Below are 27240 nucleotides of genomic sequence, written 5' to 3'. Positions count from 1 at the left end.
TACACAGAATGCACCTTCACCTTGTGCTCGAATTGTGACTCGAAACATCACAGAAGACAAGGTGGCTGTGTAGCTTACTTTATGGAGAGAAAGCTCAAGGGTTCATTTCACCACAATAAGTCATGATCTTCACAACAGCTGGAAGGGGCATTGAAACCAAGCTATTGATATCAAGAATCCCCAAAGCCACAAGAATATTTGCTGCACATTGAGACACAGATGGCATTCTGATATGTAATACTCAAACTTAGGTTCAAGATCTCCATGCCATGAATGTAATTTCTGTTCTTCAACTTGAGACTCACGATAATGGAGGGAATATTCACCCTATTTATCATGATACTGTATACTGCCATATTTTATGTGGTTTATGATTGGCCATCTCCAGAGTATCAAGGGGAAATAGTTGGACACAGGGAGAGTTAAGTCCTAGACACTATAAAAGTTATAGTCAAACACCTCACTGAAAGTACTCTTGAGTTCCTAAACAATCCAGAGCATGTACTTCGAGATACAGCTTACATGATATTTTGTGCCAAAAAAATAATATCAAGAATTTCCACACCAGTGGCCAGAGGCAATGATTTAAAAGCCATTATTATCGCCATGTATAAATTATGATGTGATGTGCCATTCTGAATATGGTTTTACAACCAGCAACATGTTTATGCCATCACTACCACAGCATCAACTATCAATTCCATCTACAGTGGTGCCTCACATTACGACGTTAATTTGTTCCAGCGAAATCGCTGTAGAACGAAAACGTCGTAAAGCGAAAATTAAAAAGCCATTGAAACGCATTAAAACCTGGTTAATGCGTTCCAATCGGCTAAGAACTCACCTTCCAGCAATGATCCTCCATAGGGGTGGCCATTTTCGGGTGCCTGTGCAGCGAAAAATGGCTCCTAAACACAGCGGGGAGCCATTTTGAGCACCCGGTGCCCATTTTGAAAACCCGACGATCAGCTGTTTTGATCATCGAGAAGTGAAAATTGGTTCCCGCAACAGGGAACCGATCATCGCGTAGCGAAATTCACCCATTCAAAATGTTGTTTTGCGATCGCTTTTGTGATCGCAAAAACCTCGTTGTAATGCAGATTCGTCATTAAACGGAGCGCCCGTCTTGCGAGGCACCACTGCATTACCCAACAACTACACCATTGCTAACAGCATTGGTTCAGGCATTATCAAATATAGTTCCACTTTCAAGTCCATAATATCCCTTTTGGATCCAATGGTGCCTTCAATACGAAAGCCATAACCATCACAATGCTCAGAAATTATGCAAGACCTTGTACTGCATTTGCAGGAACAGGTGGAATCATTAGCTTTGGAGGAAGACCACTATTCTTTCCCTTGTTCACCATCACCTTCCATATCCTCTCCAGGCATACAAAGAGGTGACTGCACCCCATAATCACATCAGAAGACATACACTCATATTCTGATGTAATGCTTTAGATGGCTATATCTTTAAAATTGGAAGTTTAAAAAACATTGCAACCTATTGCTTATCCCATTTTCAGTAGCATGCAGCAAGTTTCATCATCACTACTGCAAATACCTTTCCTGCAAATTCTAACAGAACTGATGAAGCAATCATGGACTAAACCTGCCCCAATTCCACCTGCTTTGTGCCATGTTGACAATTTTTATACAGTTCAGGAACAAGGTTTGAATTCCCTTCACCAACTCAATAATAGTAGAAGCAACATAAGCAAAAACAAAGGGTGGATTACACTTTATGCTTGTAAATTGTGAGGGAAGTATATCAGATCTCATGGGTTGATGTATGTATCTCACAGCAGTCTTATGGATATAGGTCACCAACTACTAAGCTATTGTGGTAGCATATCAACTATTTATACGGCAAAGTTTACTGTCCCCGTTGGCCAGCTTATCAGAAGAAAGGAAGTGATTGCCTTAGCCTTCTAAGAGGCATACAAACTGGGAGCTCAATAAATTCAGTCTGCCAGACATGGAACATACTGTTCTGCTAAATGCACGGTTGCAGAAATATCAGTGAAAAGACATGTGTGGTTTAGATCTATGAGTCTATTAGATTAGAGGGCACACAATCATGAATGGAGCACTTACAGTTCAACAGAGGAGGTCTGTTCAATAATAAAACTGATGAAGCCACGGAGACTCTCTGCAAGAAGAGATCCATAGGTAAAAGAATGGGTTTTGACAGTCAGTGGTCCCAATTATAAGCAATTTGAAACTTCCTGAAAGCAGCCGTATCAATGTTCAAGAATAATTCACCATTAGAAAAATCCCAGAGTACAGGTTATGGCAGATTTCAAGAAAATATTTGTAATCCACAAATTATTAAAAGCATACTTTTTTGTTGTTGTTTAGTCGTTTAGTCGTGTCCGACTCTTCGTGACCCCATGGACCAGAGCATGCCAGACCCTCTTGTCTTAACGTTTAAATTATAAAATACAAATAAGAAACATTGTATAAAAGTGACAGAAGAGATTATAAAACCACTCCTTGTCTCAATTGCCCACTGACTCCCCAGAAGTCTCTTTAAAGAGGTTTTCAATTGCCAGCATAAGGAGATAAGAACCAGCTGAACCTCTCGAGAAAGAAGAGAATCCCGTAATTTGGGAGCTGCCACAGAAAAACCCTCTCTTGAATAATTACTAAACATGTGATTAATATTAATATTTTAATTAGTACATTAATAGTATTAGTTTAATGAATTAAATACATTCAGTTTAAACAATAAAAGCAGTTTCCCAATTTTGTAATTTTTCATGTCAGCTAATTAATTTTGAAATCTGCTGTTTTAAGCTCTGGGTTGTATTGCCACCTGTCAACTATATTTCAATTGTTCAATTTCTGCATTATTAAGGAGTTGGACTAGCAGATTTCTAGGAGTCTCTTCCAACAGGTATACCTGTTCATATGCAAGTTTTGGCAATTTATCTTTACAGGTTGCTCCCAAGAAGGAAGAGTGCATTGTCCACTGAGGCCTCCTTCTTCAAAACATAAAGTTCGTGAACTACAGATGTTACCAGGTACAGTTTAGACCTTTGTACTGACTCTTTTAAATAATAAAAATTAGAGCTGGCAGCGCAAAGCGAGCCCTTTTCAGTGGTGTTTATAGTGCACACAAGGGTGCTATGGAAGGCAGCAAAACCATTTAGAATGAGACCAGTATTGATCCAGAAAGCATTGGTCTCATTCTTCTTTGGCTTTGGGATATCACGATCCAAATCTGGTTTGCTGCGCAGTGAACTTGGTGATAACCACTGTTATCTCTGAAAGGTTTCAATCATGGGCCTAAATCCAGTTGCTTGTCCTAGCATTATTGAATCATCAAAAGAATCAACATTCAGCACTTAGTTCAATGGTTATATTCTTGCTGGGACTAACTACTGGGTTAGTACTGGGTACTGGGTTTGGGGCATACATTTCATCTGTTGCAGATAGGCTGTTGTTAAGAGATAGGAGGTGGGAAGTGAGTGGAATCTTAGGGGGATTTTCAAAAGCACTTTGTTGCCTCAAAAATCAGAACAGGTAAAAGAGGTGCAACTTACTGAATGTGCCGAAACTATATCGTGGTTTTCATCTTTTACTGCTTTCCTTCACTCCATGGATATATGTACGTAAATGTGTAATTCAATGTGTAAAAAACCCTTAACAACTGGTTTAAAAACTACATAAAATACTTCTTATACTTTTAAGAGTGCTGGAACAGAAAAGAAAACAGGCATCAAGTGTGATCAAAGAAGGAAAGAGTTCAACATATAAAAGACAAAGACCACCCCTACCTCCTCCTCCTCCCCCACCCCGCCTACCATAGGAGCAGGAAAAGTATTTTCAAGAGTTAAAAGAAAAGGCAAAGTCTGCTCTGCTTCTACCTCCCTCTCTTTTTGCTCTCCACTCTGCCACCTGTAGGCACGGTGGGAGAGGGAAGAGTTAAAAGATTAAGAGGCAGACCACTCCATTTCTACCCACTTTTCTTTGGCTCATGAAGGCTTTTGCCATGCACATCCCTAGTAGGCAGCACAGTGAACATAAAGAGCAGCACTCCACAACACTGTATTCTAGCCAATACATGGCCCCTTAAACCTTTAAAATTCTCACTTTCCTCTGATCATTCTGATTGACTAAATAATTTTCTGGGTGATTTGACATAAAAAGAGTGAAGAAAAAGTTTAATGAAAGGAGGAAACATGAAAAATCGTATTTTTATGCACACCTCTTTCATTTAAATGAAACCCTCATGTTTAAGAGGCTCTGTTTCAGGAATCTACAAAAGAACCAGAAAGTGAAAGTAAAAGCCTCTTTTGTGGATTCCCCCATTTCATTTTTCAAACATAAGTCCTATCCCTATTTCTTAGTTCATGCCTACAACCAGTTGGTTGCGGAAGATAGAAGCACAAGTAAGCAGAGAGACTGATTCCAATAAGAATGGAAAGAATCCATCTTTGCTATCAAATCTACAGGCCTCTGGAGGATTTATGCTGCTCAGTGTATAGGCCCCAGAAGTTATACTAAAACTGCAATCAATAATACAATCAAATTAAATTAGAAACAAAATTGCTTTAACATAATGTGCTAAGTTTTCTTAGACTCCAGAAGATTGCAGTTGCAAAGGTTCATCCCTTAATTGGTTAAAAAACAAAACAAAACAAAAAGGATAAAGCTGGTACCCCCTAGCCTAACCTGGAAGCTCATAGGTTGTCAGGGATAGCTACCTCCTAGATTTGTTCACTTCCTGGAATATTGGCATAGAATTTGTGCAACTGAGCCTTCTGTACACAGCTCTGCATTCCTGTAAGATAGTGAAGAAACTGAAACTGCCCACAGCATAAGAGACCATAACAATATCCATTATTGCCTAAATCATGGGCATGTGGCTCTCACTTACTTCTGTAGATTCTGGATCTACAGTATTACCACTTGAATATATACCGTATGCATGTTTCCACGCAAAAATAGAGAGAATTTCAGATGCTATAAACCTCTAAGAGCAGCAGTTCTCTTGCTAAATCAAGCTGCATTGCTTTTCTTTAGTGGAAGATGGTATTTTAAAGTATTCCTACTCCTTTTCTATATAACCCATCTACTAAAGATCACAACTGTAGTTTCCCAGCGTGTTGTCGTTCTCATTACATTGGACATTGTCTGTCCCCATGCAGGCCCTGATTCTCTGATTAAAGTTTTTTGTCCTACCCATGTTTGATGTGTTAACAATATGTGGTCAGCATAAAAATATGCGGAAAATAAACTGTTTTTCTTTTACAAAACCTGACACTAATTGAATTAATTGCTAAAGTTCAGCAGCCAACATGTTTGACAGCAAAGGCCTAGCAAGCGTGCTAGTATGATACTCTGGTGACAGCTGGAGATTTCAATTTTTATTCATGCCGCTGGAAGGTCCTTGGAAAGTCATATGACATGCATTAGTACTAGATCCATGAACCTAAAGCTCCTGAGGTATTCCTGAAAAGTATGACTTAAAGCTTGTATTTCTAGGGTGCACACAGTACTGTATGTTTAGATGTAAGTGTTCTCACAAGAGTAAATGAAGTTTTAGAGGAACTTCATAACTAAGGTATAACTAAAAACACAGAGAAGTGGAAGTGGTGAAGTGTCTGCTTGTTCTTGATCAGAAAGTGAAATAGTAGGGACAAACACATTAAAAACTATTGTTTCGTTTTTGGTTCATTTTGTTGGGGCAAGCTCCTCTATATTTTTTTTTCATGAACAAGTCCTTTTAGGAGGTTTCCCTCCCTTTTTGTCAGAATTCATTATTAAGTGTCAAGTTTTCATCATTAGCCCAGCTCTATAGAATGTGCAGCTAGGTTTATGCCTTCCTGTCACAGTCTTGTAAGCACTCGTGTGTCTTGGGCTTCTTGATTGGCTGTAGAGATGGGCACAAACTTCAGTTTGGTGGTTCTTGCTGGTTCATCAGACCGGCACCATAAGTGCCATGTGTTCCCTTCCCCCACCTCCTCAGCTGGATTCCCCACTCACCAGCCGGCATGTGCTGCTCTTCTCCTCTTTGGAGCATTTGACCAGTCCCAGGAGAAGTGACTGCTTTCCTCTTCTGCCTCCTCCAGCAGCCGCCCACTCAAAGGTGGCACTGCAAGAATCTCTACTCCACTTCCTCATCTGTGTATGCAGTTGTCAGAGGAGGCAGAAGAGGGAAGCACTTGCTCCTGCTGGAAGTGGTTGAACACCTGAAGAGGAGGAGGATAGCAGCTGGCTAGTGAGTAGGGGATCTGGCTGGGGGTGGGGTGGGGAACACACAGAATCTATGGTGCCAATCCAACAAACCGGCATGAACCTCTGAACCAAGGTTTGTGCCCATCTCCAGTTGGCTGCTTTTGCACACAAGCATATGAGGACTAGAAGCAAAACAAGACAATGCTAGCTAGCAGCAGAGGTTTGCCCCCTTTTGACATTTTTTAAAAAATCAAGCAAAGCTCCCAGACTCAACCCACAGGAACATCAGCTTCTCCTAACAATTCTGCTGGCTTACCCTCTAAGAGAGCCTTGCTGACTAGCTGGCATCATCAGCTCAATAGCGGGTCAGTGAGTAATTATCTGGAGCAGCAAAAGATTAGATAGAAATGACCAGTTGGGAGCAAGGGAGAATGGGCTGCTGGCTGGGAAGTCTCCTCCAAGGTAATGGGGAAAGCGTTGGCAGGGGAGGGGGGATGACTAAATAAGCTCACTCATGAGGGAGAAAATGAGAGCTTTCTCACACTCTAGTCCCTGAAGTATTCCTTTAAGCATTAACATTCTGGCTGGCTGCTGACAGCCCCTCTTATGATGCTATTAGATAATATTTCCTCGGTAATTTGAGTCAGATAATGGGTAAAAAGAGAAATGATAGAAGAGAATTTAAAATGATTTTTTTGTATATGTTTACCCCTCTTTTATTTGAAGGAAACATTCATAGTTAAGAGGCTGCTTTTTAGAATCCAATGATAGACTATGAAAACTATACAAGGCGTCTCTTTCATGCTTCTTTTCATTTGTTTTGTTTCTCAGTAAAAGTCCCATCCTTATGAAATACCATGCAACCATATTAAATTATGTTTCCTGCTTTATCAGTCCCCCTGAATTTTTAAAATAAATGCTTTAAAAGTGTACCCTTCCTAATAATTAAACAATCAAGCTGAAAAAACACAAATGTAAAACAGGATATTGTGAACCTGATTTAAAACAGGTGAGATAGGTTTCAAGCTCTGACATGCTGTTCCTAGTCGGTGATTGTCCTCTATTTGATGTAGCCACTGTAGTTCACATGCTCACATTTTCTGCAGCATGTATATGAAGCCGATTTGAGAAGAAAATGCAGTGTATATTGTGTTCCTACTAAAATTCACTACTTTCAGGTCCTACTGATTTTATTAGGAGAGACTGAAATAGCTTTTAACTCATGCTTTAAAAAATTTAAATTTAGTATTTTTTTTCTTTGCCCTTTGTATATTGTGCATACATTAGAAAGCTACCAAGAAATACAAACATGAGCATAAATTCCATGACATGTTGCTTAGACTGTTGTCCCTATCAATTACATACCTGGAAGTCAGTCTATGGTGCTGCTTATTCCTGAGTAGATATGTATATGATTTTAATTTTACTTTTGACATCAGTTTCTCTATTAGTTGAAATCTGTCTCTCTCCATCATTCAAAAATCAAGGGAAAGTTTGGATACATGCAGGCTAAGTTAAAAGCAAGCACAACACAAGGGATTGTGGGCTAGTTTACATGGCATTAAAGTTTGTGCGCGGTGGTAATTGACAGCAATAATTTCTATGCTTTTCCATACTGATTCCTAATAAAAGTTTTTTTTAAAAAAAAAAGCCTAATAAAATACTTGCTTTACAAAAAAAAAAAAGAAATTCACAATATCATATGAATCCTCTTGGGAAAAGATAAGTACATGACTACATAAGTGTTTGCATCTGTATTGCGATTATCATTGCATCAGTATTACAACCATCAGAGGTTGCTCAGTAGTTCTGGAAATGCATTAAGCCCGCAGTATCCAGGTGATCTGCAACACTTGGGGAATGTAAATCCATGGCTACTGCTGTAGAATACAGGTCAGACTAAAGATCTCAAAGTCCATAGAGGATATCACTCAACTGAGGAGGTGAGCAACTGTTAACTGATTGAATTCATGGCAGCTTCTCCAGCTCACGCTCAAACACATTGCTGAAAAAACACCAAGGGGCATTCACTCCATCATGCCCATCAGATCAGAGCTCAGAGCACGGGGAGTCCCAACAGCATCTAGGGAGCCAAGGTGAAGATATACAGTGAAAGACAAAAGCCACTCATTTTTAAATGCCTTAGCAATAGTGCTCTAGATTCTGTGCCCATTTTTTGGAAGCACACTTAGCATGAGTATAGGATACTTGTGCAAGATATTCACTAGGTGAGTTGCAACGTGGCCTGCAGTTTCTGATAGAGAAGTTTGTCAGCCCAATCCAGCACCTCTTCCCTGGAGCTCCTATTGCTTCCCATATGTTTTATTGATTTAAGCACTTGAGACGGTGGCATAGGCATGCATGTCTTTATATGAACTATCCATAATATTGATGAAAATGAGGAGTTGCAGGTATATGCTAGCATTTGGTTATGAACAGATAGATTTCTTGCCTGCTCCTTTTTCACACCTTTTCCTTTGCTAAATATTAATAAATCCATGTGTGATAAATTCTACACTAGCTGTTTTTATTACCAGAAGTTACAGAAATGTTTTAAACTTTGTTCATAAATCGGCTTGTTATGGTATAACCAAAGTTGTCCATCATTTCTAATAGTAAAGTTTAGGGTTGCAGTCAGATTGGCCTGAATAACTAAATTGTATCAGTTACTAGTGATAGATGCAGCCGGAACTTGCCAAAGTTACTTTTTTGAACATTATGTATAGAAATCTATACCTGTGTGGTGATGCTGGTAGTTTATCTTACAGTGATGGCGGTGGTGATGAAGATATCTTTGACTTGTCATCCAAGATTAACCACTTGAACAAGGCAGAATTTTAAATGGCTGATTGATGAACAAGAAAAGCATCAAATATTTTGATCAGTCATTGGCCAAACACACTAACAAGTTTGTATTTGTTTTTCAGAAAGTGAACTGCAGTACCTCTGCCTACTGGAGAACACTGGGAAATTTAGACAGTTTTCATACAATCTGAAGCCTATGACAACTGTCAAAACAAAATTTACTAGACCAAAAGATGAGAGCAAGACTGGGCTATGGAAGAGGGAAAGTTATTAGTCATATAAGGACATAAAGATACCTGTAACATATTTTTTAAACCATGAATTCATGTAAGTGATCTTAAAGTGTTCTGGGATATGGAAGCTTCTGTATATGCTTGAAACAGTAACAAACATTTATTAAATTCTCAATTACTGGAAATTTTATTTACTGAGTTTGGCAACTAATAGTGCTGCTTTCTGAGTGCAGTGAAAAGCCACAAAGTTTCTCAAAATCTGAGTTTGATTTATTTGCCTTTTAAAGAAAGCTAAGTGTGCTATACATAGGATCTAGATTTTGGCACATCAAAGTGGATGGGGAGAAACAGGCTTCTGTACCTTCTCTTTCCCACAACAAAGCTCTTAATTGTGTTAGGCAAATGGTTGGGGAACCCTGGTGAATTTATTGGGCTGGGGAAGTAATCCCCAGAAACCAGACAGAACCACCTTCACTAAGTATGGCCCATCCATTTATCAGAGCCAGAGTCTGCATACCACTCTTACATAAAAAAAGCATTTGCCTCCTGCCCCCGGCTGGGGCGAAATTGTTGCTTTGCTTTGCTCTGCTCATCTACTCCTGGCAAAGAACCAATAGTATTTAGTAGTTGAAATGCTTCTGGATGAGTTGTATTGTTGCCTTATGAAGTTGCCTTATTTTCAAACTACTCCTCTTTATAGCCCAGCACCAAGCATTTGCCAAAATATTGAACATGTTGGTTAGCACTGCTATTTGAGAACTTGTTAACTGGGGGACTTCCATTTGTATGTTTTGATGCAAGAAATTAGATCTGAATTTCCCAAATGAGAAACACATCTCTTCAATTCAAACGTCCCTTCCTTTCTAATATATAGGCAAAAAGGTGCCTTGAAAATGGCAAACAATTGTCCAAAGGGCCTAATTTATGCAAGAATACTCCTTTATGTCTTGTTAAAAACAAACAGCAAAGATTGGGGGGGGGGGTTATAAAACCTGTAGGCAAGTATCATGTTCAATATATTTACACATCCCCAGAGTTCCAGCTCTGGAAGCTGCTGCAGTGATCTCATGCACTGCCAGTCTCATGACCAGGCATGATTGGCACTCATCAGATGGCTGCACCAGGTTCCACAGTTGGAGTTATGCTTGTATAAATCTTGGAAACAATACCAGAGTGTCTTCTACTGTTTTGCACCCTCAGAAATAGCTATTCCTTTATAGGTTCAATATTTCTATTTATAGATGCTGAGCCTGTGCAAAGGGTATCATAGCATGGGAAAGCTTACTCCCTGCAGATTTCTGAAGCCTACTAAGCATGCTTCAAAGGATGCAACATATTTTTTGCTCAGTCATCTGCTCATCATTGGGAGAATTTTATTATTCTTCACAGTCTATGATTAACCAAGGCCAGTTTGTTCCCTGTGCAGGATTACTCATTCTAAAATTGAGCAAAATTTTAACAGCTTCCTACTCCTGGAAAAGTAAGAGTGGCCTCTGCGGTTGCCTCCCAGTTCCTTTTCATTTCTTGTAGCATCATGAGGACCACTTTCTCTGGATGACCCATTTGGAGACTCTGCAAACTAACTAGGATTCCTTTGTTTCTCTTGGTTATAGTTTGTTCTTTTTTCTATCTTCTCATTTTCAAATGCTCATTTTCAAATGCTGATTTTTATGTTCTAGCAATAGTGTACTTTTCAGTGCAACATGGCTCCTTGGGACCTCATCTTTGACTTTCTGGTAGGGTAGGCCAATCATTGTTCTCCCATCACCAGTTACTGACCACTTTTCCCTTTTCTTCTGCACTTGGACAGAAATGACTAAGTTCCAGATTTCAACCATCAATTTGCTCATGAGGTTGCTAGATGTGGGTATATTCCTACACATCAAGCATCTGTTTGTTGCTTCCTATTGTATGTATTGCACTGCAGTCTTCATACTACACTTTGCCTGTTTGGAAGATCATGAACTAAAGGCATTGTGGACAACCAGTTCTCTCCTTTCTAGTATACTCAAGTTACTTGATGCTTGGCCTAAGATACTGACAACACAATTGTTCTCATTAGGATGGGAAGCAAGTACTTTTTTCAGTTCATTCCAGCATTTTCTTGGCTTTGTGGGAAAAAAGCTCACACTTTTTGCTTACCTCAGAATGCATGCAGGCCAGAAATGGTTGCTGCTTTTTCCTCGTATAAGATTTTTTTTAAATTTACTGGCTCACACTCACCACACACACACACAATCTGTTTAAAGGCATTTCTTATCTTCCACCATGCTTCTCTCAAGAGATCTTAAGAGCCACTGTAGTCACCTCAATGTTCATACTATTGGCTAAAGATAGAAAAGCTGATCCTCAGCAACACACTGAAAATTTCCAATGGTCATGAAAGTTTTTCACATATGTGAGGCAATGCTACATAGTTTAAGCAGCAACAGACATGATGGGATTTAATAAAAATAAAGGAGCTGGTTGAGAGCTACTCAGTGACAATACTAAACTTTAATCCACAACCTTAGAAAACCACAGGCTCCTAGATGTCCCTAATTGCAATCTGCTATCGGAATTGGCATGTAATATTCCACAGGCGTTTCATGCCATGAGAGCACATATCGCTCTGTTATTGTAAGACGAAGACTCTACACATCACTAGTGGATGCCTTCTGTCCCTTCCCACTTTTTGACAAAGGAGAAGGAAAAGATAAGGGCTGACAATAGACTTATCTTGATACATTTCCTGTTTCTCCTTACTTCAAATTCATAGGCCTCACCACCTACCTTCTTAGTCCTGCTCTCCTGTTGACATGAAGGCTTCTTTGTATTCTTGACAACAGACAGTTGAATTTTTTGAATCACTACTAACACGTGACTTATACTTCTTGACATGGAAATGATCTTGTTCAGAGCAGTTACATCTGCTGGGAGAATTAGTGAGCTCTGCCTCGTTGACCAGCTTCTCCTACTTTCACAGAAAGTGGCACTTTGCCCAAAAATCACTAATTGCATCCTTCTCCATGATGCAGGGTATCAAAACCTTTATTTGCTGTAGCCTGACATTCCCTAGCTGTTCAGAAGACTTTGTGGACCAAATTGCATCATATCACTAATCCTGTAGACTCTAGGTTTCCATTATGATGTACCTTGTCAAAGACCAATCCATCCTTGTGTCCTCAATAGAGGTTTGTCCTACTGTCAGCACATTCACAACCTACCACCCTTTGTAGATATTCTAGTTGGCTGGTGGCTGCCTCAATTTAAAGAGATTCCTATTTCAGGTCTATCCAGAGTGGCCACCTAGGCCCAGCCTTCCTTATTCATTCAATATGAAAGGCTGGCTACAGACATACAGCAGATGCTGCAATGGGAAAATGTGTCCTTTCATCACTTGTGATGTGACACCTGCCTTGCTCAGATAAGGATGCTTGCCACTCACCATGATCACTGCAGATGGTGACAGCAGCCATGAAATTAAAAGACACCTGCTTCTTGGGATGAAAGTGATGACAAACCTTGACAGCATCTTAAAAAGCAGAGACATCACATTGCCGACAAAGGTCCATATAGTCAAAGCTATGGTTTTTGCAGTAGTGATGTATGGAAGTGAGAGTTGGAGCATAAAGAAGGCTGACCACCGAAGAACTGATGCTTATGAATTGTGGACCTGGAGGAGACTGTTGAGTGCCCTGGACTGCAAGAACAAACCTATCAATTTTGAAGGAAATCAACCCCGAGTGCTCACTGGAAGGACAGATCCTGAAGCTGAGGCTCCAATGCTTTGGCCATCTCATGAGAAGACTCCCTGGAAAAGACCCTGATGTTGGGAAAGAGTGAAGGCAAGAGGAGAAGGGGACAACAGAGGACGAGATGGTTGGACAGTGTCATCGAAGTTACCAACATGAATTTGACCCAGCTCCGGGATGCAGTGGAACACAGGAGGGCCTGGCGTGCTCTGATCCATGGGGTCACAAAGAGTCGGACACGACTTGACTAAACAACAAGAAGCTTAGAACTGAGCCACAGTGGCAGGAACCATGCCCTTAGGAGATATACAGCAGGACAAGCTTCTGCCAAAACATTGCTCACCTTTAGACCATTCACAGTGACGCTCAGTGCACAAATAGGACTCCTATATGCATGTGATTACTCCAAGAATTGCAGTTACAAGTAACCAATTTGACTTTCCATTGATTGGTTTTCCTCCCTTTCTGCTTTCATGCTTACTGAGCACTGACTATCTCTTTAAAAGTTCTACAGCAGCAGGAATACTCGTACTTGCCCTCACTGTCATACCACATGAACCTTTTCAATAACCATACAAAACTATATGTCACATCAGCTTCTTTTAAATAAGTGGCTTCTTAAAACAAAACACATGTTTTATGAAATGTATTTAATTTCCACAAAAACTACGATTTTGCATTCATACCAAAATGGGAACAAAACATTTTCAGCTAACTGGAACTGTCTTCTTTAATATACTGCGTTTGGTACCCCAGATCCAGGGGGATGTGTGGCCATATATAGGTTGAAATAATAATGGAGGTCTGTCAGCCATTGCTCTTGAGCTTCTCCACTCTTCAGGGCCTAAGGAAATAAAACAGTGTTGTTTGTGCTTGGACTTTTCATTTGATTGGAGTATTGCTAAAAAAGGAAATGTGCTAATTCATATTCAAGTGAACAGATCACAGATCACTAAGCTTTGTTTTCAGATTGATTAATTAGAGTCTTATTGTCTGTCTGGTTGTTTTGTTTAAAATATTTTTACCCTGCCTTACTCCTCAAGAAGGACCCAAGGCCCATCATTAAAACACAATATTTAAAAGGTAAAAACAATAAGTATACAAATATTTTTCAATCAAACTACTACCACACTAAAAACAGTAAACAAGATGATTGTAAAAGGGGACTCTCGGTGGCAAAGTGCCACTTATTAAAAAGTGCTGGTTGTGTTTCTAGGTGTGTGCTCAAGTAAATATTCCAAGAGACTCTTTTAATATAAATATTATATGTAATTCTGTACTGAGGACTGCAGGGGGTATATAATTATGCCAAATCTACTGTGATTTTCATTTAATAAGGCATCTAAAAACATGTATCCAGAAGGTTAATTTGTCATAATCACACCAATATTGAACTATTTAATATATAAAATAGCAATTGGCCATCAATTCCAAACCCCTGCTCAATGCAGGAATCCTTTTTTAAAAAATTTAGTCAGGTTGGCTTTTAGACTTTTCTGTTTTTTCCCATCCCATTGTTAGCTTTCCAATGCCCAGGTTGATGAAGTATCCTCCAGGGCTTGAATACTCCCACTCCATATGATATTTTGGTCTAAAAGATGTATTGCCTATTATTGCTTTGTTTCAGGGGGAACTTATCCTTTAAAATGGGGTGGGAATTTTATATATCATTTCTGGAGCCTTCAAAGACCTATAATCAGAAACAAGGATTCCAAATTTACAACCAGAACACCCAGAAACCTCCATGCCGTGTGGGTCTTTCATTGACTCCAGTCAAGCTCCATTCACTTCTCTCTCTCTCTCATCCTCTCTCATACATACACAAACCTTCCTTCTAAGCCCAAAACGGTCTCTAATTCATGTCTAATTTTGCAAAAAGAGGCAAATATAACTCTCAAATCCTCCAGAGTTGCCCACCTCATCCCTTCAATAAACAGAAACCTTTCCCAATCATACAATATGCACTTTTTAAATTTAGACTACAGCAATCACAAAGAAATAAGCTTTTTATTTATTAGGATAGTGCATCTCTCCTGTAGGAGCCTGTAACAAGAGTGCTCTACCACTTCAATTGCACTGTAATCCACTTTTCAAAGTAATTAAAATATATACCAGATCATTCCTTTCATTTTCTAGTTGATTAGTCAGAATCCTACTGCTATTTTACAGTTGTGTAAGAGAAACTGTTTAACTCCTGGTGGCAAATTACCATTCATTAAACAGTGCTACTTTCATTTCTAGGTACATGCCTGGTTGTCTAATTGGCCATATACCCAGCACTTTATTAATGACTAACATTTGCTGCCAAGATTTCCCTGATGCAAGCATAAAACAGCATAAAAAAGATGGCTTTTACTCTCCATCTCAACATACTAATCAACAGGGAATGAGAGGGGGTGGTTCTAGAAGCTCCTGAGAATGCAAAATATCTTGCAAATAAATATTTTTAAAATTCCGTCTCTCCCTATTTCCACTCCAAGCCATCAGGTCCATAGGACATGTATACTGCTCTTAATTTAACTGAATAATAGTTCAGTTAAATTAACTGAACTAGAAGCAGAGAACATAACAAACTTCATCCACTGGAGCTGGGAGGCAATGGTTTGCAGTGATAATTATATCTGGAAAATACTCATAAATGCTTTCCAAGCTTAAGTCTATAAGAGAGGCATACCACTGTATAATTTAGGAGATCAATGGAAGAAAAATAAAGTTGGCCTTGTTCTTCAGAGGATGCATGTTTGTCACAATCAAGCTTCAGCATTCAGTGACTGAAAATGACATCTTACCAGGATATCTTTGACAATCTGTTTCAGCAGAAACTCATTGTTCACCATATGGTTCCGAAGCTGTCCGTGTTGCATTAGCAAACGAAGGAGCTGTGCAAGGACAGGCAGTTCTTCACGACAAACTCTGTTCACCTGAAGACTCTGCAACATCAGCCTCAATATACGTGGTACTGTAGTTAGCACCGAAATACAGGAACCCCACAATATGTCCCTGTTTTTAAAAAAAGCATAAGAAACTATGAATAGGGGGAATTAAATGCATATGTGTATCCTGAAGTTATTTTTACTTTCTCAGTAAACTTCTCTATAGCACAAGGGGGGAAAAAAAAGACTAAGATTTCTTCTAGAAAAACCATAGGAATGTACAAGACAAATAAAAAAAATCTAGTGCACAGGATCACTTGAAGAAGCATTTGGAGACTGGCATTGCATACCAATTAGTTTCCTGGGTTTTTAAAATCCCAGCTATTCTTAATATTGAACTACTGTTAAAAGGGAGAAGATGGTCTTTTTGTTAGAGAACCATTCATAACTGAACTGTCTATTAAGTGATCTGCAATTTCAAACTGGTTGATAAATGTACACAAAAAAGCCTTTGATCAAGTTCAAGCTTCCAGTATAGCAAATGCTTGAAAGATTGATTCAGTTTTCCATTATGGGGGCAGGAAAACCATTAAAAGGAATTCTATGTGCAGAAGTAAATATTGTTTGCAAGTTTACCTTTAGCCTACTTGAGGCTGGAATCAATTTTAAAAATACCACATTGTTTTTAGAGGAATATTCCAGTGAGTTAAGAGGACAGACTATAAGCACTAATCTCTTAAAATGGTAACATTCAAAACGGTGATATTTGAAGTTCCAGAACAGGAAAAATTAATGAAGCCACAGTTTAAATGCAAAGATTAAGGTGACTATTGACAACTAGCCTATTTCTCAACTATAGTAATCAAATCTAAACTTTTAACTACCTCTCCTTAGGCTTTAACACACAGGTACTTTAAGAGTCCAAGATTACCTCTTCTGTAAGTGTTCTGTATCCTCTCTCTCTATTGTTAAGAGGAGGTAAAGAAGACTGTAACACAAAGAAGCTAGGAACTTGTAGAGATGTTCATTAAGGAGGCACCCTTGATCCATAAGCCTACTAATGGCACACAAAACAGATCCAGCAGTGCTATCAGGTATTACAGTCAATCCTACCTAGGAGACAAAACAAATTAATTATATTTCACACAGCATCTCATTTCTGTCATAGGTCTGTATTTGTGGTTCTAAGAGAGCAATTCCAGTAAGAACTTCAGATGCCTTTCAAGATACCAGATTTTATGATTTTCCCTTGGAGGGTGAGATGCACTATAGACGTTACTCATACTGAACATTCAAGTTGAAGGCTCAGGTTTATAATATGACAGAAGAGTTCCCTTATGAGGAAAGCCTATGGCGTTTGGGGCTCTTTAGTCTGGAGAAAAGGTGCTTGAGAGGGGACATGATTGAGATGTGTAAAATTATGCAGGGGATGGATAAATTGGCTAGAGGGAAACTCTTTTCCCTCTCACACAACACCAGAACCAGGAGACATCCACTCAAATTGAGAGTTGGGAGAGTGAGAAAAGACCAAAGAAAATATATCTTGACCCAGCATGTTGTTAATCTGTGGAACTCCTTGCCACAGGATGTGGTGATGGCATCTGTCCTAGATGCCTTTACAAGAGGATTGGAAAGATTCCTGGAGGAAAAGTCTATTGCAGGTTAGAAGCCATGATGGGGATGTATAATCTCCAGGTTTAAAAGGTAAGTACTTCAAAATGCCAGATCCAGGGGAGTGGTATCAAGAGACAGGTCTCTAGTTGTCTCGTGCCCTTCCCAGAGGCATCTGGTGAGGCCACTGTGAGATACAGGAAGCTGGACTAGATGGGCCCTTGCCCTGATCCAGCAGGGCTCTTCATATGTCCTTACTATTATATGGGTAGGGTGATATACAGCACCCAACGGCTTGGGAGACAGGCTCATGATAATGTGCTTTACCCCCCATTTTGTTTACATATCGCACCTTTTTACCTTGTGGGATTCAAGGCACCTTAGAACACTAGTGTAAAAAAGAAATCCATCTTCCAAAAAAAAAAGGTCCAACTAAACTGCAATATTAAAACAGTATTAAATAGATTATCAGATTAAAATAAATAAGTAATAGAATTCAAAGTAATTTTAAAATAATCTGCTATTTAGACTATTAAAGTATAGAAACAGGATACATTTGAGTCCTACTAAACATAACTCCAAACTGTTGTCAATGAGGTGAGTAACTTTACCATTATATTTCAATTAATGTTATGTTAATTTTGAAATATTTGTATCATAAGCTTCATTTTTTAAAGGAAATGCAGGAAATAAAAAGCATGGAATATATTCAAAATTACCACCTACCAGGTATTTGCAAATGCCAGTTTGCATAATATCTATGCACTGACTTCGTGAAGGTATAGTAGACAGGCACTGGCTCACCACCTGTAACAACAGCACAAAAGTATCATGAAAAATATTGTTATTTATTTTATTTGTTGTACTGCATAGTTTTAGAAGACTACCCAGTGGGGAGAGAGTAATGGACAGGGACTCAGGAGACCTGGGCTCTAACATGGAAACTCACTGGGGATGGGAAACTGGTAAAGCCACTCCTTAAATATCTCATTTACCTTGAAAACCCTATTAGGTTCACTATACTTGATGGTACATAACAACAATAGTTTTAGAAATATAGCAAACTGAACTAGGGATGGCGGAATGAAAAGGATGCTACAATATGGTGCTTTGTGCAAAACCTTGCCCCTTTATCTGTCTGACCCTTCTCTGTGTTCTACATTTAAATATTTTATTGGAGTTTTATAGACTTTTTTTCTAATTTAAGGAGTAGTCATCCAAAATAACAGCATTAAAAACCAAAATTTAGGAGAGGCAGCTGTTTACAGTCAATTAAATCAAAATCAATAACCTGATCTTTAAAGCAGAGAATAAACACTACATTGTGTCATTCCAACACAATAACAGCAATTAATGCCTAGGGAAGGATGTCATCTCAATTAATATTTAAAAATTACTGGCTGCTATGCCAGTAAGAATTCTTGGGCCCAGTCAGATTCTGTGTGGCTCCCAGTTCTATTAAAACCACCAGATTTTGTCTTCTGCAATACCACTTCCATTTCTGCAGTCATTCTAAGAAAGACAATGTCCGCTCACATAATGTCTCCTCTTGGACTCAACTCTCATTCATCCTTGCTTCAGATCCCTGAAGGTTAATAGGGTGTGGTGGAGGGAGAAACTGCCCCATCCCTGTTCAGTGGATGGAAGATCTTTTGTCAGCAGAAGGTGTCAACTGGATACAACTTTAGTTTTTATGAATAATAGTCATACTTTATCTAGGTTAAGCACTCTGTTCTCATAATTTGGGTAATGTGTCATGCATCAGAAAAACAAAGACTATCCATCATTCAATGGTCAGGGAATCTTGCTGCTTTATCTAGATACAAAAATATGTCCGGTAGACAGCAAGAGATATGGTGGTTGAGGAAGCAACAGATGATCAGCTTATATTAATGTGTTTGCCTGACTGTAATTTAATATTATTTTTAAAAAATAATTTGTTCCTATGATGGTATTTAAAAAGTAACTCACTCTCATTACTTGCTGCAATGCTGAGAAAGTTAAATTGCTTTTTAAAAATGCTTTAAAATGTCCTTAAAACTGATTTTTTTGAAAATCACTAGAAAACTAATTCTCACTGCCTTCCCAACAAAAATGTTGAAGGAGATCCTTAACGGCTTGGCAGCGCAATTTCACTCCACCCAGCTGGTGGGTGCAGGGAATAATCTGGATGACTGTAACTTTTGTCTTGGGCAGCAACATACTGTATAGCCCTGATTACTCACACACAGAGACACTTCCCTGAATTTTTAACAGTGACAATCTTAGCTTTAAGATCTAAAGACGAAAAGTTGTTTTGAAAAGCAGGCTGAATAAGAATTCCACAAAATGTTTTGTACATGGAATAGTGCTACAGAAACAATATGAAAGTCAAGGAACACAAATAAACAATTCACTTCCTTAGAATACTTAGCAAATAATTGGGAAAGGCAACAGATCTGTGAACATGAGTCCTCAAAGGATAAAGTTCTCACTACCAAAGGACCAAATTGGTCCCAGGCTACAGTCAATACTGAGTGTACAAAGCCAATGCTAATAAAATGCTAACGCCTGCCTGAATTTAAGAACATCTCTAGGAACCACCTCTCCTGCCATCCTACAGAATCAACTAGTAACTTACCATAACTCATTTATTTCTTAACTAACTTCTCAGGATTTGTAAGATCCAAAATAATAAAACACATCTATGCAACTTGGTATCAAAATGAAGAACTGGATCAGGTGACAATGCTTACCGAAGGTTTGTTTGTTTTGCACAGGTGTTAAACTACATATTTTTCTAGGTTTTTAAACATTGTCTTCTGAAATAACCGTTTTGTGACTGAAGGTGGAGTTTTATGCTAAAATGTTCTTAATCTGTTTAACAGATGAAGCCATTTTTATCTGGGAATGTTTTAGCTATGCGTATCATCTATGTATAGGTTTATACAACAAAAAGCTCTATTTCTGTAACAACTGATTCATTTTACCAATTCAAATACAGTGGTGCCTCGCATAACGTTTTTAATTGGTTCCAAAAAAAAAAACCTTATGCGAAAAAAACTTTATGCGAAACACCATTTCCCATAGAGATGCATTGGAAACCGGTTAATCCGTTCCAATAGGCACGGATTGCCGTCCTTAAGCGAAAAAACCCATAGGAAACATCGTTAAACGATACAATGTATCCTCCATTGGAATGTATTGTAGCTGACTCAATAGGTTTCAATGGCTTTGCGAAGTCAATTTTTGCAAAATTAAGTGTGTCATAAAAGGGTCAAAAATGGTTTTAAATGCTTGCATTAGCTTCTGCACCCTCTAAAACGGATGCAAAAGTTAATTTGGCTTTGATCTGACTTTTCGTTAATTAATGGTGATTTTTTTCCCCCAACTTTTGACAGCTGTCAAAATCTGACAGCTCCATTATTTCCTATGGGGGAAGAAAAAATTCACAAAAAATTAATGAAGACTCAGCAACTGTTCTAAATTCTTGGGTTTGTTAGAGGACCCCCTAAGTTGTGTGCAAACCTGATTTGGCTTTGATCTGAACTTTCGTTAATATTTTGTAAATTGTTTTCTCCCCCATAGGAAAGCATGGAGCTGTCAGATTTTGACAGGTCCATTGGTTCCTATGGGCCAAAAAACAAAAATTCACAAAAAATTAACGAAACGTCAGATCAAAGCCAAATCAGGTTTGCACATGACTTAAGGGGTCCTCTAACGAATCCAAGCATTTAGAACCGTTTTGGACCCTTCTAAGACACTTTTTAAATTGAAAACAAAAAAAACGTTAAGTGAAGCAGGGGACCTAAAACCAAAAACGTTAAGCGAAGCATGGTCCCAAAAACGCTATGCGAAAATCGCCCATAGGGAAAAACGTTATACGAAGCACAATCTGCCTCTGAAAAAATAAACGTTAAGCGAAAAAAACGTTAAACGAAGCAAACGTTAAGCGAGGCACCATTGTAGTTCAAGTAATACAAATGTGATCTTCTAAGTCACTTTGATGCCACTGTCTCCACCTAAACTATTAACCTTGCTTTCCCGTGGATTATCTTATCTTATCTTATCTTATCTTATCTTATCTTATCTTTCTATCTTTCTATCTATCTATCTATCTATCTATCTATCTATCTATCTATCTATCTATCTATCTATCTATCTATCTATCTATTTATTTATTTTATATGCCGCCCACACTACCCGAAGGTCTCTGGGCGGCTTACAGCATTTAAAATACAATAAAGATATGTAACAATTAAAATACAATTAATATATATATAAAATTGCCATCGGACCCACAGCTAATATTATTTCAGTTAAAAGCCTTCTGGAACAGGAAGGTTTTGACCTGGCGCCGAAATGTCATCAGTGTCGGCGCCAGACGAATCTCAGTCGGGAGGGCATTCCATAGTCTGGGGGCAGCTGCCGAAAAGGCCCTTTGTCTACAAGCCGTCCCTCTTACCTCGAGGGACGGCTCTTTCACAAGGGCCCCCTGGCTAGATCTTAACTGCCGGGTAGGCTCATATGGAAGGAGGCGGTCCTTCAGGTATCCAGGACCCAAGCCGTTTAGGGCTTTATATGTCAAAACAAGCACTTTGAATTGGGCCCGGGCAGCAACTGGTAGCCAATGTAACTTATACAGAATCGGCTTGATATGTTCCCTGGCGGCCACACCACTCACCAGCCATGCCGCTCGATTCTGGACCAGTTGCAGTCGCCGGACCGTCTTCAAAGGCAGCCCCACGTAAAGCGCATTGCAGTAATCTATACGGGATGTTACCAGTGCATGTGTAACTGTCATGAGACTCCGCTCGTCCAGGTAGGGCTGTAGCTGGTATAGTTTCCGCAGCTGGAGGAAGGCGCCCCTGGCCACCGAGTCCACCTGGGCTTCCAGTGTTAGACTGGGGTCCAGGAGCACCCCCAAGCTGCGGACTCTGTCCCTTAGGGGGAGTGTAACCCCATTCAGGGCAGGGAGATGGCCCTCCAGCCTGTCTGGCGAAGCACCCACTAACAGCACTTCCGTCTTGTCTGGATTGAGTTTCAATTTATTGACCCTCATCCAGTCCATTATCAGGTCCAGACACGAGTTCAGCACAGAAACCGCCTCACCTGGATTGGTGGAAAACGAGAGGTAGAGCTGAGTGTCGTCAGCATATTGCTGACTCCTCAGCCCAAACCTCCTGATGACCTCTCCCAGCGGTTTCATGTAGATGTTAAACAGCATGGGGGACAGTATCGAGCCCTGAGGAACCCCATGACATGAATGCCATGGGGCAGAGCAACTGTCCCCCAGCACCACCCTCTGGACATGGTCAGCCAGGAAGGAGCGGAACCACCGTAAAACAGTGCCCCCAACTCCCAACCCAGCCAGCCTATCCAGAAGGACACCATGGTCGATGGTGTTGAAAGCCGCTGAGAGGTCCAGGAGTATCAACAGGGTCATACTCCCCCTGTCTCTCTCCCGGCAAAGGTCATCATACAGGGCGACCAAGGCAGTCTCTGTACCAAAACCCGGCCTGAAACCCGATTGAAATGGATCCAGAAAATCCATTTCATCCAGCAGCGCCTGGAGTTGCCCAGGCACAACCCGCTCCAACACTTTGCCCAAATAAGGGAGGTTCGCTACTGGTCGGTAGTTAGCCACCAGCCTTGGGTCCAGGTTTGGCTTTTTAAGGAGTGGTCGAATTACCGCCTCTTTCAAGGCGGTAGGAACCACTCCCTCTCTCAGAGGCGTTCATGGCCTCCTGGACCCAGGTGCGAACCCCCCTGGCTGATCTTCTAATTAGCCAGGATGGGCAAGGGTCGAGCGGAGTTGTGGTAGAACGGACAGATCCAAGCACCCTGTCCACATCCACAGGTCTCAACAATTGAAACTCATCTTACCTTGCTTCCACTCTCCAGTTGTCACTTACTGAATCAAGCCTATTTTCCCTTCTAGACTGATGTGTTTATTCAAGGCACCGCAGTTCTATAGCAGCTTTGAAAAACTCAAGCCACTGGTAATATTGATATGAGAATTCACTGAAAAACTGCTCTGAGGACAATGGCTAGGAGACTCAAAAGTTTAATTTGCATTACCTCCCCTATCACCTGGAAGCACTACTTTGAAAGAACATACCCTTATATCATTTTATCAGATACAGCCTGACAGCACCACGTTCTTCCCATACAGTTGGTAATATCTAACATAAGGAATCACAATGCTCTTTAGAAGTACTGAAGTCAAACCCAAGCCACTTCACTTAGCTGCAGGTCAGATTTTAGAAATACATAATTCAAATGTTTGTACTTTCCAGGAAGATGTGAAAACATGGATGGTTAGGATACTGTGCTATCAACACAGTGGTGTGTCTGTAATGTACATGTATCCCACATATTATTTTATTTTATTTATTTCATTTATATCCCGCCCATCTGGTGTGGTCGACCACTCTGGGCGGCTTCCAATAAGGTGGAATCTCTCATTAGATGAAAGGAGAATGTTACACTACAGTGTTTGGTTCGCCATTGAACCAGTACACCTAACAAAGTCAAAGTAACTCCCAAATGGCAACGAACTATGTAGTGAACTGAATACTATGTAGCTCAAGCCAAATGCAATGTCACTCTTATTACCCCAGAGCCACATTCAAACCCATCTACTTGTGACAAAACCTATCAACATGTAGTAAAAATGAGAAGAGTGAAAAGCTAATTTCCCAGCATTGCCGCCTTCTATTGATTGTCAGAAAAAACAAAACAAAAACAAAAACAAAAAACAAACATTTTGCTCAAAAGGCAGGAATCAAGAAAACATTCGCCAAAAGGTTACTAAGGGAGTTTGTCCATCACTTCTGTATTAGAAATTCAGGATTTTCATGCAAGGGCAGGTAATATCTTTATTTGACCACCAAAAAAATTAAAAAGCCTCGTTTTTTACCTATACCAGTCTTTACCCAGCTGTACACCAATATACTGTGGATAGTGCAGAAAAAAAAACATATGGAAGTCCCAAAAGGCAAGGCAGATGTCCATCCCAGGTCTGTTTCTTAAAAGTAAGTTGCAAAATGCAGGTTTCAAATTCCACCCCAGTGACCATAATCTGGACTCTCTTTCCTAACTCAAACAAAAGAGTTGTCCGATGTTCAGCATTTCCCCCTCCCCCCATTACCTTGTTTTGACACTCAAGTTTTCTATATGGCTGGGGAAAGAGTTTATAAAGAAATGTGGCAAACCACCATCAGAGGATTGGGAATAAACTTTGGCCCAGCCATCAGTTGACTTTTAATAAAGGTGATCACCTGCTTTTGCTTTTCTATTGTGTAAGGAACATAGAACTTTCTTTGTCAAAATTCTTACATTCTTAATTTCCTCATCTTTCTAAAACAGATTATATGGCCAAAGTGAATTTCCCTTCTCTAGTGTCAAATAATCACTTGATGGTTGATATATCTGCAACTTCAAAACAATGTCCATCTGCTAGACCAAAAAGCTATACAACAGTACTGACTGAGTGTGCAGGGAGTAAGGTGCACAGATTGCTAGTGACAAACAGACTTCTGGGGAAAATGTGTAAACAATTACAAGTGTTTTTGATAGCTGTTACCCAGAATTCCCATACGTTGTACAGTAACTATCCTGAAATTAAGGTACGCTGACATGTCACTTGCAGCTAGCAATTATCATCCTATCACTCTGATGAGCAACTTATCAAATGCATTTTATTGGGGAACATTTCCACTAAGTAGAAAGTCTACATTTCATTTTTAGGAAGGGTTAATAGCAATAATACTTGGCATTTTCAGTGGTGATGGCATTACCTCTGTCACAGCCCAATGATGCGAAAACTGGTCCAGATCTGTCAAGTAGAGTTGGACAGGAGAGAGCTGTGTTTGGCTAATGTGTGGTCTTCCTCTAATACTCTGAAGGTTTGCCAATTCTTCTTTGGAAAAGCCTGGAAAAGGTTGGGCGAAAAGCAGTTACCAGCAAACCTCAGTCTAAGTGAATCTTTGTTCTGTTATTTTTGAGCACATTCATTAATATGTTCTATCCATAGGCTTGCATTCATGAAACAAACTGAAAAGTACACAAGGCCATAAGTCTAAACTGGAATGTTTTAAAATTTAAATGAAACAAAGATTTAAACACGAGGTACATATGCTAGCATCACTACTCTGTGATTCAGCTGAAAGCAACCACCACCACCACCATTACAACAACATGATGTCTAATCGATTTTGACTTGTGGTGACCATTTTAATAGTTTTCTGGACAGAGAATACTCAGAAGTGGGGGCATCCTTCTGGGGGCATCCTAAGACTGTGCAGCTTGACCACGGCCACACAGGCTGGCTCTTCACCTAGGAGGAACAATGGGGAATTGAACTCCAACCTCTGGCCCTGCAGACAGATATCTAACTCACTAGCCAGAAAAACACTCATAGGCCCTCCTAATTTCAAACTGAGTTAAAATTAAATGTGTACATAATAAGCACCATTTAGTTCAACATGAGACTAAATGAGCTTTTGTGCATAATTTAGTCAAAATTCAGCACAGCCAACAACCACTATCTCAGTTCCTGCAAGGAGTGCTAGTCTCACAGCTGGTGACATTCCTCCATCTTCCTTTTTACATAGCTGAATTCTCCTTTGCCTAATCACAAACTGCTTTTGAAAATATTCAATTTTGAAAGCATTTTCTGCTCTGATTTTTTTTTAAATCTAAAGCTTCCTAATCACAGTCTTCATTTTGTAGTGCTTCAGGTCCTGACTGGAGTTTTACAGTGTGCCTCATATTAAAAATGGCTGTAGGTATGCCATATTCATTAGACACCCATTATTCATTACTGAATAAAACATTTCACAATGTTAAGTTCTGTTCTGATCTCTCATTCTCATGTTCCTATTTTAAAGACAATCCTCTTGCTGTGAACCTTTAAATTATACAGTGGACCCTCGACCTACAAAATAAATCCATATTGGAACGGTGTATGTAAGTCGAAAAGTCCTTAGGTCGAAAATGCATTTCCCATACGAATGCATTGAAAACCATTTAATCCAGAACCGGCCCAAGAAACCCTACACACACACACACACACAAAATGAAAATAACTACCTTACCTTTTCGAAGCCTCCCAGCGGTCCCCTGCCATTGCCACTGCCCAAGGCCTCCAAGGGCTTCACCACCGCTGCTAGAGGCCTGTCAGAGGTCCCCCGCCCCCGCAGGTTTTCCCAGAGTGGACCAGGCCTACCCGAGGAGGGCTTCCCCCGGTATGCCCGGTCTACTGCCCGGGAAAGCCTGGAGAGTAGACCAGGCCTACTGGGGGAAGCCCTCCCTTGGTAGGCTTGGTCCACCTTGGGAAAGCCTGCGGAGGCGGGGGACCTCTGAGAGGCCTCCCATGGCGGCGGGGCAGGCTTGCAGAGGTCCCCCTCGCTGCCGATTGTGCTTTGGAGGCTTGATCGGCGGCAAGGGGGACCTCTGCAGGCCTTCCCGGCCGCCATGGGAGGCCTCTCGGAGGTCCCCACCACCACCGATCGTGCTTCAGAGGCTCAATCGGCAGCGGGGGGGGACCTCTGAGATGCCTCCCATGGCGGCGGAGAAGCCCTGGAAGGCCTCCGGAGGCACGGCAGCCTACGGACAGGAAGGGGGAGGCCAGGAAAGTGCCAAATTTGAATATGGCACTTTCCCCACCTCCCTCTTCCGGTCCGTAGGTCGATTCTCCGGCCACAAGTCGACTGGAAATCTTGTGGTCGGAGAAGTCCGTACCTCAAAAAGTATGCACGTTGAGCTGTGCGTACGTCAAGGGTCCACTGTACATAAATAACTTCTTAAAAA

General features: G+C 40.2%; 2 protein-coding genes across 6 annotated transcripts in view; one reads left to right on the top strand and one right to left on the bottom strand.

Moving 5' to 3' along the window:
* INVS (inversin) overlaps positions 1-9412 on the top strand; it is a 114900-nt gene extending 105488 nt beyond the window's left edge. For 2 of the 3 annotated variants that reach the window (XM_073003905.2, XM_073003904.2), the window contains 2 exons: positions 2946-3029; positions 9117-9412. In XM_073003905.2, the coding sequence (XP_072860006.2) occupies positions 2946-3029; positions 9117-9268 (236 nt within the window). In that variant the 3' untranslated portion in view covers positions 9269-9412. Of the gene's footprint in view, positions 1-2945; positions 3030-9116 lie in introns of those variants that run through there. The other variant, XR_012088498.2, reaches the window with a different exon arrangement.
* A 4182-nt stretch (positions 9413-13594) lies between these two features.
* Positions 13595-27240, bottom strand: part of TEX10 (testis expressed 10) — a 37796-nt gene continuing 24150 nt past the window's right edge. For all 3 annotated transcript variants that reach the window (XM_020806218.3, XM_020806223.3, XM_020806219.3), the window contains exons 11-15: positions 25227-25360; positions 18172-18252; positions 16766-16947; positions 15751-15961; positions 13595-13805 (exon numbers count right to left, since the gene is read on the bottom strand). In XM_020806218.3, the coding sequence (XP_020661877.3) occupies positions 13692-13805; positions 15751-15961; positions 16766-16947; positions 18172-18252; positions 25227-25360 (722 nt within the window). In that variant the 3' untranslated portion in view covers positions 13595-13691. The remainder of the gene's footprint in view (positions 13806-15750; positions 15962-16765; positions 16948-18171; positions 18253-25226; positions 25361-27240) is intronic.

Source organism: Pogona vitticeps, chromosome 6 (assembly GCF_051106095.1).
Source record: "Pogona vitticeps strain Pit_001003342236 chromosome 6, PviZW2.1, whole genome shotgun sequence".
NCBI lineage: Eukaryota > Metazoa > Chordata > Lepidosauria > Squamata > Agamidae > Pogona > Pogona vitticeps.
This window is presented reverse-complemented; position numbering and strand designations above follow the sequence as displayed.